This window comes from Electrona antarctica (genome assembly GCF_951216825.1).
Source record: "Electrona antarctica genome assembly, chromosome: 18".
Taxonomy (NCBI): domain Eukaryota; kingdom Metazoa; phylum Chordata; class Actinopteri; order Myctophiformes; family Myctophidae; genus Electrona; species Electrona antarctica.
The window spans coordinates 13917791-13933882 of NC_136799.1; the positions used below are offsets into that span (position 1 = coordinate 13917791).

Genomic DNA, 16092 nt, shown 5'->3' on the forward strand with positions numbered 1-16092 from the left:
ATAGATCCTGCTTTCCATGGCCTACTAGAAAGAGCTAGAAGAGTGAGGCACTATTCCTCTCTGCTCTAGACTATGGGGACATAATATACAGAAATATACAGAAATGCATCAGCTACCACACAAGTTTGGACTCAGTTTATTATTCTGCCCCTCAGATTTATAACAGGCGACAGCTATAACACCCATCACTGCATACTGTACAATAAGGTTGGATAGCCCCCCTTGCGACTAGGATTGCATTGGTTCTTATTTATCTATAAAGCTTTAATTGGGAGTTCACCCTCTTATTTAAATTCTCTTTTCCAAACAATGTAAAACTATTTCTTATCATACACGCTCTCAGGACAATTTGATGCTTGATTTCCTGCATGCCTCCGCTGAGTTTGGAAAATCTGCTTTCAAGACAAGTGCTGTGCGCCGCACACCTTTGGAACACCTTACATACTTCACTCAAGTACAGCTCTCTTGTTCCACTAGATCGCTTTCAGTCGGACATATCAATCCCCACCCCCCCTTTTTTTACTTTGTTGTTGAAATCACGGCACCGCTGAAAAAGAGGTTCCCAGCTCTCAGTGTGTTCTCCGAGACCTAAATAAAGGTTGAAATGAAATGAAATGAAATAACTTACTGTTGCAGATTGCCTCTTTCCACCTCCAGGCTTGTTTATCTTTCCAAGCACCTCATAGCCTTCCAATGTGATGTTGTTTGCTTCTTTGATGGGCTTCTCTGCCACCTCTTGACAGTCAATCCTGAGCTGGACTTTCTCTGGTGTGATGGTGATGTGGAGCTGCGAGAAAGACACAAGGGACAGAAGTTTAGTGAAACTTTCAAAATGTTTAATTGCTAAACACCTGGCAGCTTTGTTTCAATACAAATGCTTGGCGTCGGTACCAAGGACATTTACAGCTTTGGAAAAACTTGGTTTGGCATTCAATTTGGCTTGAGAGGGGGAATGACTGCCCCTTTAAAAGACAAAATAAGAAAAATTAACCAAGCGAGTAGGAACAACCTCGGTGAACTTCCTCGGTGATGCTTACAAAGATGCTGATCCTGTATTTCACATAATCGCTGCATTTGGTAAAATGTTTAGTCAATCTTGTCTCCACAGAATTATGCTAATTACACATTCTGACATTACACAAGAGTGGTCAGAGCTTTGGCATGAAACCCATGTTTTGGCATCCAACCCATGCCTTAACAGATGAACGGAACATTAAGAAGAGAAACATACTGTACTGTGTAACAGTTGCCATTTCCATGTAGCATTAGTGATTGTGTAACAACTACAATGACAAGGTGCCAGATTTTGAGATTTCCTGTCCAGGGAATCCTATAATATACCACATCTTGAAATCATACCATTTGTGGTGCCCCATGAAAAGTGCTACACTTTCCATATTTTCCCCTCACTGTTGCAAATTTCCCCCCTGCCGAACAGGCCGACAAGCTTTCTTTCTGTCAAGAAAGAAAAAAAGTAAAAGCAAGCTAACATTTCTCTCGACAGAGTTGTACCAACCACAGGCTAGGCCATAGCTCTTGGCAACCAATCAGAAAATTACAGTTGACTTCCTTGGCAACAGAACAGACCGTCAGGCAGACCACAGGGGTGTCTGTTACTCCAGGATCCTGGCATGGATACGTATATTACACCATGATGCTCTTGAGGGCTTACCAAAATAACTCTCAATGATATACTGGGATGTGCAACTAACACATACAGTATATACATGGATTACCTCATTGACCAATACGTAAACACAATAAATACAGTTCAGTCCCCTGGAAAATAATGATTCATGAAAGCCAGCTTTCCGAACAACCATCGCTATACTGCAGTTGACTTGGCTTACTGTCAACTTTGTCAAGTGATCTGGACATGCCATGGTCAAGCCATGAATGATGAAGAACGTTTTAGTTCTAAATGTAAAGGCTCTCTCTACAATATGGACATGTATTACATATTATAAATATGTTCCATATGGGGTGTCTCGTGTCTGGTCTGGTTGAGCCAGTCTAACTTCTTCTCCTCCTCAGTCACAACCAAGTTCGAGTCTGACACCCGTCTTGTCTCACATGTACTGCATACCATCTTTCTGCCTTCAGTTTCCTGTCTTTCTACACTTGCCTGTCTAAATAAAGAAGAGCATGCCGAGTATAAATCAAAAGAAAAAATAAATACGTTCCATGTTGTCCACATTATACAGATAGTATATCTGTATATACCGTATACATCTGGTTACGTTTCAGGTTCTTTCCCCTCGACTCCATCGATATACTTCCATGATTTCTATCAGACTCCGTTGTATTGTTCTTGGCTCGGTCTTTGTCCCCCGTTTGTATTTCTAAACCTATGCCTTCACGCTCACACTTTTGTGCACTCACCATTCCGTTAATGGCCCAGGTGCATTGTGCGTTACCTCCACGAAAATGCAACCGAGAGTTAGCAAGTTAGTGTCGCTGATAATAAAACGGAAATTAAAATGTAAAGCCACTCCATGAAATGGCCGTCTCGGTGGACAGAACGCAATATTGTCTATTAAATCTCCACTTTCATTGACCAATGTTCGCTTTATTGTTGCCAGAATGCAAGCTCCCATGTCCGCTCTGGGAAGACACTGCTCATCAGAGGCCCGGACTTGAAATATTGCATAGAGAGCTACTTTGAGTTTAGTCACTAAATCATTTCCCGCATTTCTAGCATGGCTTCTCAGTTCATTAATTCTACTTGGCCAGGTCACAATGAGCAGACTTCTTTAGCAGAAAAGAAAGCATCCAAGTCAAAATACTGTCCTAAACGGGGGAGTACAAAGAGTGCAGTCAAAGAACACTGAGAAAAGTCTGCAGGGCCAACGCCATAAAGAGCTCTGGCTTTGTGTTCACCTCCCCCCCCTCCCCCCCTCTTGCTCAATTAGTGCGTGCATACACTGGCACGACAGCCTTCCCCAATCCAGTCCCTGAAAGGAAAGTTTGAATGACTTCAGGAACTTCAAAAAAAAAGAAAAAAGAAAAAACAATAATAAACTTAAGGTTGTGTGGCTTTAAGCTCAAACATCGTAGTGTGTCTACGACCACTAAAGCACACCCCTGTTTCCATTCGAGGGCCGCCCTCGGGGCACAAAACTCTACGACGGCGACGCATATAATGTCAGCGTGAGTTCAGGAGAAATGTCCTTGTCCGAGAGGAAAGTTCTCTCTTACTCTCCCCCCCCCCCACCCTGACGCCCCCCACCTCTACAGGGAGGGATTCCCTCCCGCAGCCACGCTAGCTAGGGGCCGTCGGCGTCTGTTAAAACTATTGCTAAGAGCTTTCCCACATGAACAGCCAGCAGCAAGGTAGACTCTGGCCTCTCCAACCTGGATTTTGCTTTATTATTATTTTTAAATTACCGTGCATGTGCCATACTATTTATATCCATATACGAACAGTTGTGTTGTTTTGTGACTGACTGCAGTTACTCTATTCTTCTATTCTCATGACAATGAAAATAAACGCTGCATTTGAAATGACATTTTCATGTAGCATTTTTTCTTCTTCTTTTGCATTCTTGACAAATAACTGTAAACCTCATTTATTGCAACAAATTGGAGGTAACAGAAATAAAAACTAGTACCACTTGTATATAGTTGCTGCAGTACATAAAGATAAATGTGCTGTAAAAATCAGTAACCCTATACCTGAGGGTCAACATTATTTGTGTGTTCTTTGACTCTGAGTCACGGTTGTTCCGGACATTAAGTTCAGCTGTCGTTTGTGTCAAAACCTCAACTCTGAGGCCTCAGCACAGATACTCGGGTCACTCCAGTAAATGACCATGGACATAAGTGTTGGGAAACCACTGACAACACATAAACACACAGCGGCAGCAGCAGTACGACACTTGGCACCGCTGCCCATTGGGCCGACCAGCAAATAAGCAGGTAGGCAGACCGCTACAGAGAGCTCTGCAACTACTGCACCACAACGCAGCCACACAGGGTACATTCAGACTGGAGGCTCCTACATGGCCGCAGTCTTAACAAAACAAACACACGCGTCAGCCTTGTGCGCACGCACACACACACACACACACACACGCACACACACGCACACACACACAGCAGGCTGGCATCCAACTAGAGCAGCGTTGATGTCACTTTGGTGATGTCACTCGCATCTAGCCTGAACCAAGCCATTTTTCAGGGTCCCACTCATTCATGAAGTTAGCCTTTAATTAGTCGTCTAGCGGTCGAATTGAAAATACATTAACTGTTCACTCTGATTCCAAAGCCAATCTATCTCCCACAGTGGATTTTTTTACTAAGCGTTCTCTGCACAAGACAAGAGCTGTACTCTCTAGTACCAGGAAGGAAGTGGGGCGACGTTTGATGTTGTAGTTTAAGGAAAAAAGAAAAGGGTCAATCCGTTGATTACCTAGTAGTAGTAATTACTGTAGGAAAACGTTGAACTTTTGTTTCAAAATAAGGGTACAGTTGGAGGCCATCGATATTGTCCTTTTCTTTTTGCTGAGGTTTGCGTGATCTGCGCAAAAGGACAGTTAACCCATTTTGGGCGGGAACCCCTTTTGGTGTTTTAAACATTATGTTATCATTTAGCTATTGAAAAATAGCAGATCTACAAGCTCATAGCGCGCCACCGAGTGGCGCGCTATGAGCTTGTAGGTCTGCTATTTTTGAAAAATCGTGAAAATATTTATTTCAGAAAACTGGAGGATTTAGGATTTTTTTTAATTTTGAGGTCAGGCCTAAATGGGTCAAATAATAAGGGACAATATCGGTGGCACCCAACTGTACATTGTTCTTCCTGGGAACAAAAATCGGATTCACAATTGCACATGCCCTCCTACTGCCCTCCTACTGCCCTCCTACTGCCCTCCTACTGCGCCGTTCTGTTTCTGTGAAGAATATAGCTGTTTAAGGCCATTCCGGGACGGCATAAAAATAAACTCTTTCATTGTTCAATCCATCACGCCCTCCAGTTGGAGGGGAACATAACAGTGGATGTTTTATATCCACTGCTGCTTTGAGTTGAAGGGCAAGGCGTTTGATGTCCCCTTTAAACCCCCTGCTGTGCCCTAAACCCCCTGCTGTGCCCCTGGGAGACTCTGGCTCTTTACAAACAACTGTATGTCACGGCGGTTCAACTTGGTATGTGACTAAATCATTATAAACAAAGAGGTTCAATATTAATGCTTTCCCCGACGACACAGGGCCAGTATAAAGTCATGGCGTGACAGTACACTCCAGAACTCACTGTACCGTTTGAGCCAGTGCTGGGAAAAGAACAAGAAATTGGCAAAAGAAAACAAACATAGTTATTTCATAATATTAATATCACCGCCTCCAGCCTGCTACTGTTCAACCGCCGGGCCCGATAGTATCATTGACATTGAACCCCGAGAGATGACAGGTTTCGACACAGTGATGAATGGCTTCATTTGTCATTTTAATCAATTGATTCACTACATTTCCGAGACGGGAAAGAGAAATATCCCAATTCAGTCATGGCAAATTCTATTTAGACTTGGTGACGTATGCCAACAGCATCTCCTTAAGCTTTAAAAACCTAACTGGATTCTATTTCTGAGGTCAGAAACAGTCAGGTTTAAAGAAGGAAATTCTGCTTATTGAGGACAAAATTACAGTCAAGCTTCCATTCCTGAAACAATACCTCAAAGGCAACTTACTGTACAGTAGGCTGTTTCATTCTGTTTGCCAATGAGAACCTGGCCATACTCATAATGCACTGGGCTGCATTTACCGCAAACAAGATAAACCCAAACAAAAGCTGATTCAATCCACCACTACTACACAACAGTTTGGAGCTCAGAGTCAGCCACCATCACATCAGCAACCAATCAGCACATGGGGAGACCTCTGTGGCTAATAGCACTGTATTGTGCTAGGTCTCTAAGGTCACTGACTTCTTCTCCTAACTATATTTATAGCCTTTCTGACCCATGAATCAAATTAACTGCCTTTGGTCGAAGAAAACCAAGATTAAAGCCAAAGTGTAAAAAAGCCCTAAGTATACTTTGGCGTCAAATCCTTTGCTGCTGAGAGATGGATAGCTTTGAATCATTGTGATGGGGTAACGAGATACCCTGAACCCCGGTCTTGGCTCTGGCTTCTAGTAAGGTCTTCACCTTAAAAGGTAGTTTAGCCAAGTAAATGAGGCGCGGATGTCGCCCATACGGTCATCAACTATGGTTAAATGTGTCCAAGAATTCTTTCCGCAAAGATGAGCATCTTTGCCTTAAGGGGTGCATAAAATTCCAACACAAAATCTATTGTAACCAAAAACCAACACCACGGAAAAGAACATGATAGTCAAACACATCTGAAAATAATGATCAATTCAGATAACCACAGATGTGCTGAAATTATTCACGCAAAGTCTCAACAGAATCTGCTAACACTCAAGTTACAGTGCCAGATCATCTCTGATCATTCATGAAATGAGATCACGCCTCAGGATTCTCAGGCAGAGTAAAAACCACCTAGTCTCACAGTTGCCAAGCTTGAATAATATTGCAATGGGACACATACAGCATTCTTCCCATTGGAATTGTGCATGGTGTTTACCTTGTGGAAGCTCCCATGGAAAACTCGCTTCACTTGCTCCTCATTAAACGTGGCTCTCTGGATCTCTCCCCGCGTGTCCTTGTTGTAGAACGTGATGGTTTTGCTGGAAGCTGAAAAGAAGAAAGTCTCTGGTGAGTCCCTGACAGGGACACTATGTGCTGTGGCACGCAACGTGCGCATAAAGGAACACATGTGTACAGAGGCATGGTGTACAGAGGCATGGTGTACAGAGGCATGGTGTACAGAGGCACGATGTAAAGCAAGGACGAGGACGGAATAATAAAGGCCATTGTGAGGGATCACATAACATGCATTCAACATGCAGTGTCCGCTTATAAAAGACAATACAAAGTAGTGAACTGAATCACTCTTCACACCTTTGGGACTGCCCGTCTATGTACAGCGGTCCAAATAAAACTAAAATAAAACGTTACGAATATGAAGATGAAACAAAATGGGAAAATGGGAAAGAAACCCCAGGAGGGAGGCAGAAAGGGATCGAAGAGGAATGAACAATTTCACAGCTGTGCAGATGTTGGGTCAGGGACAGCCGAGGCCCACATTGAGAGAGGGGGGGACTTACGGTTGAGGGTGACCCCGACCTCAGGGTTATTGCTGCTGTCGGAAATCTGCCAGATATCAAAGGCTTCGGTGGCGGTGTCAGGAAGGAGGCGGAAGAGCAGGATGATGGTGTAGGATGAGGGAAGACCGTCCGGATGGATCTCCCTGTTAGCACAGAGCACAAACATGTACACGTGTGATGGGAAGTGGGTCAGAGCTCTGGTTCACAAACAGTGGCTTGGGACTAGAGGTGGAAAATAAAATCGATTCTCAGGTTAATCATAATTATTAATCGATTCACAAATGTCAAAAATGTATTATTTTATTATTTAAAAAATATATATTATTATTATTTGATTGCAAATTTGATTATTTGACAAAAAAATACTTGTTTATCTTTTTTCTATTTTCTGCAATTGTTTGTGTTGTCAAATACAACCTGACATATCTCTTCCATTTGTTTTTATTAGCAATACAAGATAATGGAAGTAAATTAATCACACAGTGAGGGGGAAATAAATCACGTTTCTTCAAGCATTGGCATTGCGATGCATCGGTAATCGAATCGTAATCGTAACGAATTAATATGAATGAATCGAAGCATAGCCCTCTGAATCAGAATCTAAATGTCAGGTACCTGACGAATTCCGCCCCTAGTCGGGACCCATGTCGCGGACCCAAGTCGCGGACCAATGTTTATGAGTAAATATATATTTTTTCCGTTTCCTACTGGGCATAGGAGGGGCTAGCACCCCTCAAAAAAGTAGTACTGAAAACAGCAGATCTACAAGCTCGCAGTGCGACGCGAAGTGATGCATTGTGAGCTTGTAGATCTGCTATTCATTAATTTGCATTCATAGACATTTTGTTGGCAACCTTTTAGTATGCATGTCGATAAATGCTCAAAATGCGTTACCCCATGACCATTGAAAAGATCAGGGCTGTATAGCAGGGATCTAATTAGGCTACGCTGCCACCTCACCATAATCCCAAAACACACTTGTGAATGTTAATTTGGATAAGTTCAAGAATTTCATAAACCCATGAAGATAACGGTTGCAGGGCGAAGAGTCAAGTTTGCAGCACAAGACACATTTCAAGTCCCTGTGAGTTAGTGCTGGAGAGAGATGCAACAATGCTTGCAATGCAACAGTAAGACTATTCAACCTTCCTGACAGGATGTAGACTGTAGAACCTGTAAATGGTTGCCAGTTCTTCCCTGGCCTCGTTAAAAATCACCCGCATACTGAAAGTCTTTTCTGTCCCCTCTCTTCCTCTAGCCGTGGCTCCAAGTGTTTCCATTTGTTGAGTTAAGTCAATGATTGTTAGGCCGCATGCACCCCGACTACACTCATTATAAACAAATTAACAAAGCATGCTAAAGATCCTTGAATAGTTGAGTGGTTCAACTATTGCCTAAGGGCATTTTAATGGGGCCGTATAAAGAGCCAGAGTGCTCGACCTGGGGGCGATTCCTTTGCTCCCATTGAGACTGTTGGGCCAGGTCACCCAGGCAGGGGAGGGTTTAACTCTCCCAATCTTTTTTTTTTTTACACCAACACCTCATACTACACAAGCTGAAACAACAAACATTGGCTGGCGTGTGGGTTTAAGGCCACAGGGCACTGGGGATGGAGGTTGTGGAGGCCGTTGAAGATCATTATGAATTATGATGATGATGGGCTGGCCAAGACTATAGTGCACGAGAGAGAGAGAGAGAGAGAGAGAGAGAGAGAGAGAGAGAGAGAGAGAGAGAGAGAGAGAGAGAGAGAGAGAGAGGAAGAGAAGAGGCCAAGGACTTGGGAACATGCAAAGAGAAATAGAGGAACGCGTGGTCATGAATGGATCACCAAGAATATGGGCATAAAACCACACTCGTGCACAGATGGGCACAGACATCCATCAGCTGAGGTGTACAGGAATATGAAACCAGCAAGTACTGTACATCCTCCAATGATCTCTCACTTGTTTCACACAAGTGCAGACAAGCATGCATGTACAGTTTGCTAATGCATGCGTACAGCCTTTCCTGAGTGTTGACCACTTATAGGAGCACCCACTTTCCAACTTATCTTCTTATCATTGGTCCTCACTAATGCTCATTATACTGTAAGATGGCACCCTTTCCATCTACTCGCTCTGCATGTCAGTTCAGAAAGCTGCCTATACCAATGACATGATTGATGGGGATTACAATTTCCAAGCTAATGGGAACTATAGCCTTTCTCTTACTGGTAAGTAGAAGGTAAGTAGAAGGCTTTTTTTTTTTTTTTTTAAGTTAGAAGTCTCGTTTGAAATGACCGATGAAGTAATCGGTAGGTAGGTAGGTTTCTGAACTGTCCACAGCCCACCCTGAGACACACAGCGAATAGACAAAAATGGCACCGTCTTATTATAGAGCATTAGTAGAGGACCAATTATGTAAAGGTAGAAAATGGATGAAGTGCTCATTTAAGCCTCAAACCAGGTAGAAATAGCCAATTGTCGCCTGGCGACACGCATGCAACGCGGTGTGAGCTTGTAGATCAGCCATTTATGACGCTGCGACACGTACTTGGTGGGCTGGTTGATGAAGGAGTTCTTGTGCAGCCGGTAGGCGATGTAGCTGTTGAACGAGCCCGTTTCCATGGAGACGCCGCTCATGCCGCCGTACGTCTTGTCCGTGATGTTGAAAGCATCCAGCATCCTGAAGCCTGATGGGTGTCAACAACATGTCAACACAGGGGATTAGATTGCACGCCGCATGACGGGACAAAATGAAACGGTGGGCAGTAAACATACAGCCACTTTGAATGTTATCAACCGATAATCACCAGTATGTTCTTATCTGGACCATGCGATGCAGGCAGTGTGGACATTTCTACATACTGCCTACCGCGCAGTAGGTGACTAGGAAATGCGGAAGTGAATTACTGCCGCCGAAGCGAAGACATTGTGAAACTGACATACATGGTTAGGGGCCTTACGTGGCCGGTTAAGACTGATATGAGGTTAGGGGACGTGGCCGGTTAAGACTGATATGAGGTTAGGGGACGTGGCCGGTTAAGACTGATATGAGGTTAGGGGACTTAGCTTACATGGCTGCTTAAGACTGATATGAGGTTAGGGGACTTACGTGGCCGGTTAAGACTGATATGAGGTTAGGGGACTTACGTGGCCGGTTAAGACTGATATGAGGTTAGGGGACGTACGTGGCCGGTTAAGACTGATATGAGGTTAGGGGACTTACGTGGCCGGTTAAGACTGGTATTAGGTTAGGGGACTTACGTGGCCGGTTAAGACTGGTATGAGGTTAGGGGACTTACGTGGCCGGTTAAGACTGGTATGAGGTTAGGGGACTTACATGGCCGGTTAAGACTGATATGAGGTTAGGGGATTTACATGGCCGGTTAAGACTGGTATGAGGTTAGGGGACATACGTGGCCGGTTAAGACTGATATGAGGTTAGGGGACTTACATGGCCGGTTAAGACTGATATGAGGTTAGGGGACTTACGTGGCCGGTTAAGACTGGTATGAGGTTAGGGGACATACGTGGCCGGTTAAGACTGATATGAGGTTAGGGGACATACGTGGCCGGTTAAGACTGATATGAGGTTAGGGGACTTACGTGGCCGGTTAAGACTGATAGGTTAGGGGACTTACGTGGCCGGTTAAGACTGGTATGAGGTTAGGGGACTTACGTGGCCGGTTAAGACTGATATGAGGTTAGGGGACTTACGTGGCCGGTTAAAACACAGGTCAGGGTTAGGGTTAGATTTAGGGTTACGGTTAGTAAAGGTCGGACAACGTGACCAATGCATACTCACCAGGCGTTGTGAATCCGTTCATGTAGATCAGCGGGCAGGCTGGAAAAGGGAGCAGACAAGTTGTAATCGGTGGTGGGAAAGGTACTCGCATGTTTTACTTAAGTAAAAGTATCAATACTGCAATATAGAAATACCGGTACACCGGAATTCAAAATGTACTTGAGTAAAAGTACAAAAGTGTTGGCATCAAAATGTACTTAAAGTACCACATTTTTAATGTACAGGTATAATTAAAAATATGTTGAAAATAACATATTTTCAAACGGCCGAAATCTAAAGTGGTTAATGTATGTTTTGTAATAATAATCAAAGTAACTAGTAACTAAGGGTTTCAAATAAATGTAGTGGATTAAAAGTACAATATGTGCCTCTGAGATGTAGTGGAGTAGAAGTAAATGTATTGGAAATACTAGTAAAAGTAAAGTACAAATATGTGTAGTTGCAATGTGTGTGAAACAGAAGTTAGCAGCAAGTGTGTGCATGAGTGTGTGTATATAGTCAGTGTGACTAATCTCTCTCAACACACTTCCTTTGGCAGTAAATTGAGGTCAAAGCGATTTGACATGGAAAGAGAACTACTCCAAGTTATTCAAAAGATCCAAGGGAAGATGGGAGTTACAGTATATGGACAGGAATGAAAATAAACAACTGGAAAATTACAAAGAATAACTCCATTCTTTAGGAGAATAAGGTTTTGGGTTTTGTTTAATTTCCTCTTCACATTTGTTAAGCACATCAGTGTGGCATTTAATCTTTGCTTTAATCTCCTTACTGGAAGTGGCCGTTTCGCAGATGAAGGTGATGAGGTTATCCTGGATCTTGTCGAAGGACTCGAAATCGTCCACCACGAAAACGTGCCTCTCGCTGGGCTTGCTGCCGATGTTTCGGAGCTCTGTAGTGTCCACGTCCGCCACACCCACTACGAACACACTGTAGCCTAGGAGGCAACGCATACACACGAACAAACAGACACGCACACACACACACACACACACACACACACACACACACACACACACACACACACACACACACACACACACACACACACACACACACACACACACACACACACACACACACACACACACACACACACACACACACACACACACAGATACAAGACAGCTTCCGTTAGTCAAAGACCGCTGCATTATCACATTTGATGTGGCCAAGAAAAAGTTGGGTTTGGGAGTGTAACTAATTCAAAACAGCCCGGTTGCATTTATATACAAATTACAAAACAATAAACATAAACATAACAACGATTGAACAACATCCCCTAGGAGAGGTGCTGTACATAGTACTTAACCCCAGTACTAGAATCAGTCAAATTTGTACTTGAGTTAAGGTACTTCATATATTAAAGTAGCCTATTCAAAAGTACAACTTACAAAGTAATAATGAATTGCATTTTTATAGCGCTTCTCCAAGTGCTCAAAGCACTTTACAAAGGTTCATTCATTCATACATTGGGAGGTGAAGCGGCGAACAGTCGACACCAGCGTCCTCACTTCCCACATTCCCACACCAATGGTGGCAAGCTAGCACTGACCAACTCATTGGAGGCAGTGTAGGGTTCAGTGTCTTGCCTAGGGACACTTCAACATGTGGACAGGAGGAGCTGGGATTCAAACCACCAACCCACGAATCATTGGACGACCCGCTGAATTGGACTACCTACTGCCACAGCCACAGCCGCCACAACCACAGCCGCCCTAGATTTTCTTTATTTAACATTGCACTCTGTATTGAATTTAGCTACGCCATCCTACGTACCTTGGTGCTGCAGTTTCTCAGCGTTCTTCTTGGTCTCGTCCTGGGAGCGTCCGTCTGTGACCACCACCAGCACTTTGGGAACGTTCCTCCTCATGCCGCCTTCCGACGTGAACAGCTTATCGTTGATGTGCTTCAGCGCCACGCCTAGAGAGAGGACGACGACAGAGAGAGACACCACTGGATTCAACCAAACTCTTCTGCATAGAGTTCCTACTAGCTGCAAACGATAAGAGCCATGGGACTCGAACGACCAGTCACACATGCAAGCAAGCACCCACATTTCTACTGCTGAGCCAAGATGATTGTTAATAGAGCACCGAAGTGTGACGTCAATATCGGTAGAGGGCGCAAATCCACGGGTTCATGTACTTTGTATTTGCATTGTAATCCCCATAGGGGGATTTTAGATCGCCTCATATAAGAACTGTGTTTGAAAAATAAACATGTCATCCCGGCCGTTTCACTCATATGGATATGAAGAATCAACTGACTGAGAGAAAGTGCTATTGTTACTGCTACTGAATTAGTTACATTTTCGCTAAAAACAGACTGTATCATATATGAGTGAGCAGAGTGACTGACTGTCGCAAACGATACAGAGACACCTCCCTGACAATAACGCTGTGACAGCTTGTTTATTTTTGGACCACAATGCTTATATGAAACGATTTTAAGATGAACCCATGTTATTCTCCATAGAGAAATTACTTCCGTGAACCAGGGGATGAGCGAGTGACGTCAGGACTTCGGCGCTTTATTGCAGATTTATTATTGGAATCTTATACCTGTCCTTTTATGCCCATGTTTTAGGCATGCTGTGTTTTTACCTGATGTTTGCTATGTTCATCGTTATGTCAGACTTATCTCTTTTAATTGTGAATTGTTATTTGAACACTATCCCGGCTGTGAAGCACTTTGAACTATTATGATGTACTGTGTACCTGTCTTGGTGTTTCCTCCCCGGTAGCGGACCATCTGCAGAGCAGACAGCACTGTGCCCTTGTTCTGGTAGCTGTTCAGCTTGAACTCAGTCTTAGCCTCGTCGCTGTACTGCACAAATGCAATCTGTCACCAGAAGACAAGAGATTCATTAGCCACCGTCAATCTGCCGTATCCATTTTGGGCATGGCATTATAAGCCAAAAATATTCAAAAACAATGTTCAAAAGAATTGCAGCTTGACAAAAGAGTGGAGCATGAGAATGGCCGATGAATGAAACTCCAGCATAAATGACAAAAAAAAGTTTGAAAATAGTCTGTTCCCATGTTGTTGCAATCTTCAAAAAACAAAACAACAAATGGTCCAAAAAACTGTCCGAATGAATATTCAGCGAGACATGTGAACTTCAGAGATAGAAATAATAATAATAACAATAAATTAATAATGAATTTTATAGCGCTTTTCCAAATGCTCAAAGCGCTTTGCTTTGTTCATTGTTCATTCCTTCATAGATTGGGAGGTGAATCGGCGAACAGTCGACTCCAGCGTCCTCACTTCCCACATTCACACACCAATGGTGGCGAGTTAGCGCCAACAGACTCATTGGAGGCAATGGAGGGTTCAGTGTCTTGCCCAAGGACACTTCAACATGTAGACAGGAGGAGCTGGGATTCAAACCGCCGACCCACGGATAATTGGAAGACGTGCTCTGCCACAGTCGCCCCAGAAGGTGGACTTACCTGCATGCCTTTATTGCTGATGACATCAAAGGCTCCGGTCATGCTGAAGACAAACTGGATCACCTTGAGGAAGCTGTCATCTCCGATACTCCAGGAACCGTCGATGAGGAACACCAAGTCTGCCTTGGCGCCCTTGCACACTGAGGGAAGCAAAATAACTGGGTCAGTAACGAAGGGTCTGGGCTGATGACCCCACCACAAAGCGCAGCGCTAAGCGACACGCTTTGAGCTTGTACATCTGCTACTTTTGAAATTTGAATCCTGAAAAGTAACAGTTTTGGATATATGAGGTTGCGTACAATCCGTACATGCAGTGTTGGGCCACTAAGTAATATATTACTATAACAGTACTTACTTTCTCCAGTAACATGTAGTGTAAGGAATTGTAATCGCCAAAACTGTAATCAAACTAGAGTTTCGAATTGGCTGATTGGTGACTCCTCCTGTGAGGTTATTGTTCCAATGGAGAGGATTCAGTTCTAGAAGGAGCTGGCTAAACATGTTGTAAGTAACAAGTAAACTAATATTATTACTTTTTAAGGGACTTAAACTAGGGAGTAACTTAAATTTCCACAGCATCATGTCCAACACTGCGTACGTGTAGCATGCTAGCATCTTGCAGCATCTTACCATCCAGGGCAGGAGGGATGGTGGCTGGAGGAGGAGGCGTAGGAGGCTCCGTGGGGGCCTCAGTGGGTTTGACCACTGCAACACAAAATACATTACATGAACATAACATACAGCTGAAGGCAGCAGCACGGTCTGATGCAGTGCTTGGTGTGCAAGGCACAACGATGAGAAAGTCGTCTTAACTGATGCAAAATTACCTCAAGCTTCACAATTATGCTATTTACAGTAGTGATAGCAATGATCAAGTCACGTGAAGAGCTACAAGATCACTCATGCTCTTGAATCTTGCGTCTATTTAGGTGTCTCTGCAGTCTGCAGTAGTCTAGCAGTCTATAAGAGGGCCGGTCGGTCTGTATGTGTCCGTCTGTGTGTCTGGAGCAAATCTCGCATACCGCTGGACTGATCAGCCAATAATCTTAATGTGCACACTGTCAGTATTAAGCCACAGAATTACCTCCACTCATTTTCTTTTTGAAACATCTAATGTAATTGTATAATGGAAGTCAAGGGTGATGCCTCGATGAGGCAGAAACCGTGGCCACATGTGGAGTCACACATCATACTGTAGATGCTTCATACAGGACTACCGGGCTGGCCACATGCAGGAAGTCCCAGATCCACATTGGAGCCATTCCCTTGTGGATCCATGTGCATCCACATTATTAGAGTTTTATGCAACACCATCCATCGAAAGAGGAGGATTTCCCTTACACGTGCGCTCCTTGATACTGACTCCGGGTCCCTCCAGGTTGGGGGTCTGGGTGTAGACGGTGGCGTTGTAGAGGGCGTCAGGGGTCAGGCCGTCAAAACAGTAAGTGCTCTCGGAACCCCTGACGGTGATCTCCTGAGCTCCCTTGTTAGAGGCTGGGAGAGGATAGGGTTAGGATACAAGAGAAGAGCACAGAGGAAAACAAAAACAAGGGTTAATCATGAACATAACACTCCAAAGTCCAAACTTAACGTGTCAAATTATTCAACAGTTCTCAAACAGACATGCACTCACATAATGGTCTTCATAAGTGCTCTCTTTCTATCTGTAATGGCTACCATATT

The 16092-nt window shown here is 43.9% G+C and overlaps 1 protein-coding gene across 2 annotated transcripts in view; it reads right to left on the bottom strand.

Moving 5' to 3' along the window:
* Positions 1-16092, bottom strand: part of col12a1a (collagen, type XII, alpha 1a) — a 97703-nt gene that overhangs the window by 18153 nt on the left and 63458 nt on the right. For both annotated transcript variants that reach the window (XM_079527922.1, XM_079527921.1), the window contains 11 exons: positions 15751-15903; positions 15040-15114; positions 14410-14549; positions 13672-13795; positions 12731-12874; positions 11724-11888; positions 10952-10990; positions 9698-9836; positions 7166-7308; positions 6583-6692; positions 629-787 (listed from right to left, as the gene is read on the bottom strand). In XM_079527922.1, the coding sequence (XP_079384048.1) occupies positions 629-787; positions 6583-6692; positions 7166-7308; positions 9698-9836; positions 10952-10990; positions 11724-11888; positions 12731-12874; positions 13672-13795; positions 14410-14549; positions 15040-15114; positions 15751-15903 (1391 nt within the window). The remainder of the gene's footprint in view (positions 1-628; positions 788-6582; positions 6693-7165; positions 7309-9697; positions 9837-10951; positions 10991-11723; positions 11889-12730; positions 12875-13671; positions 13796-14409; positions 14550-15039; positions 15115-15750; positions 15904-16092) is intronic.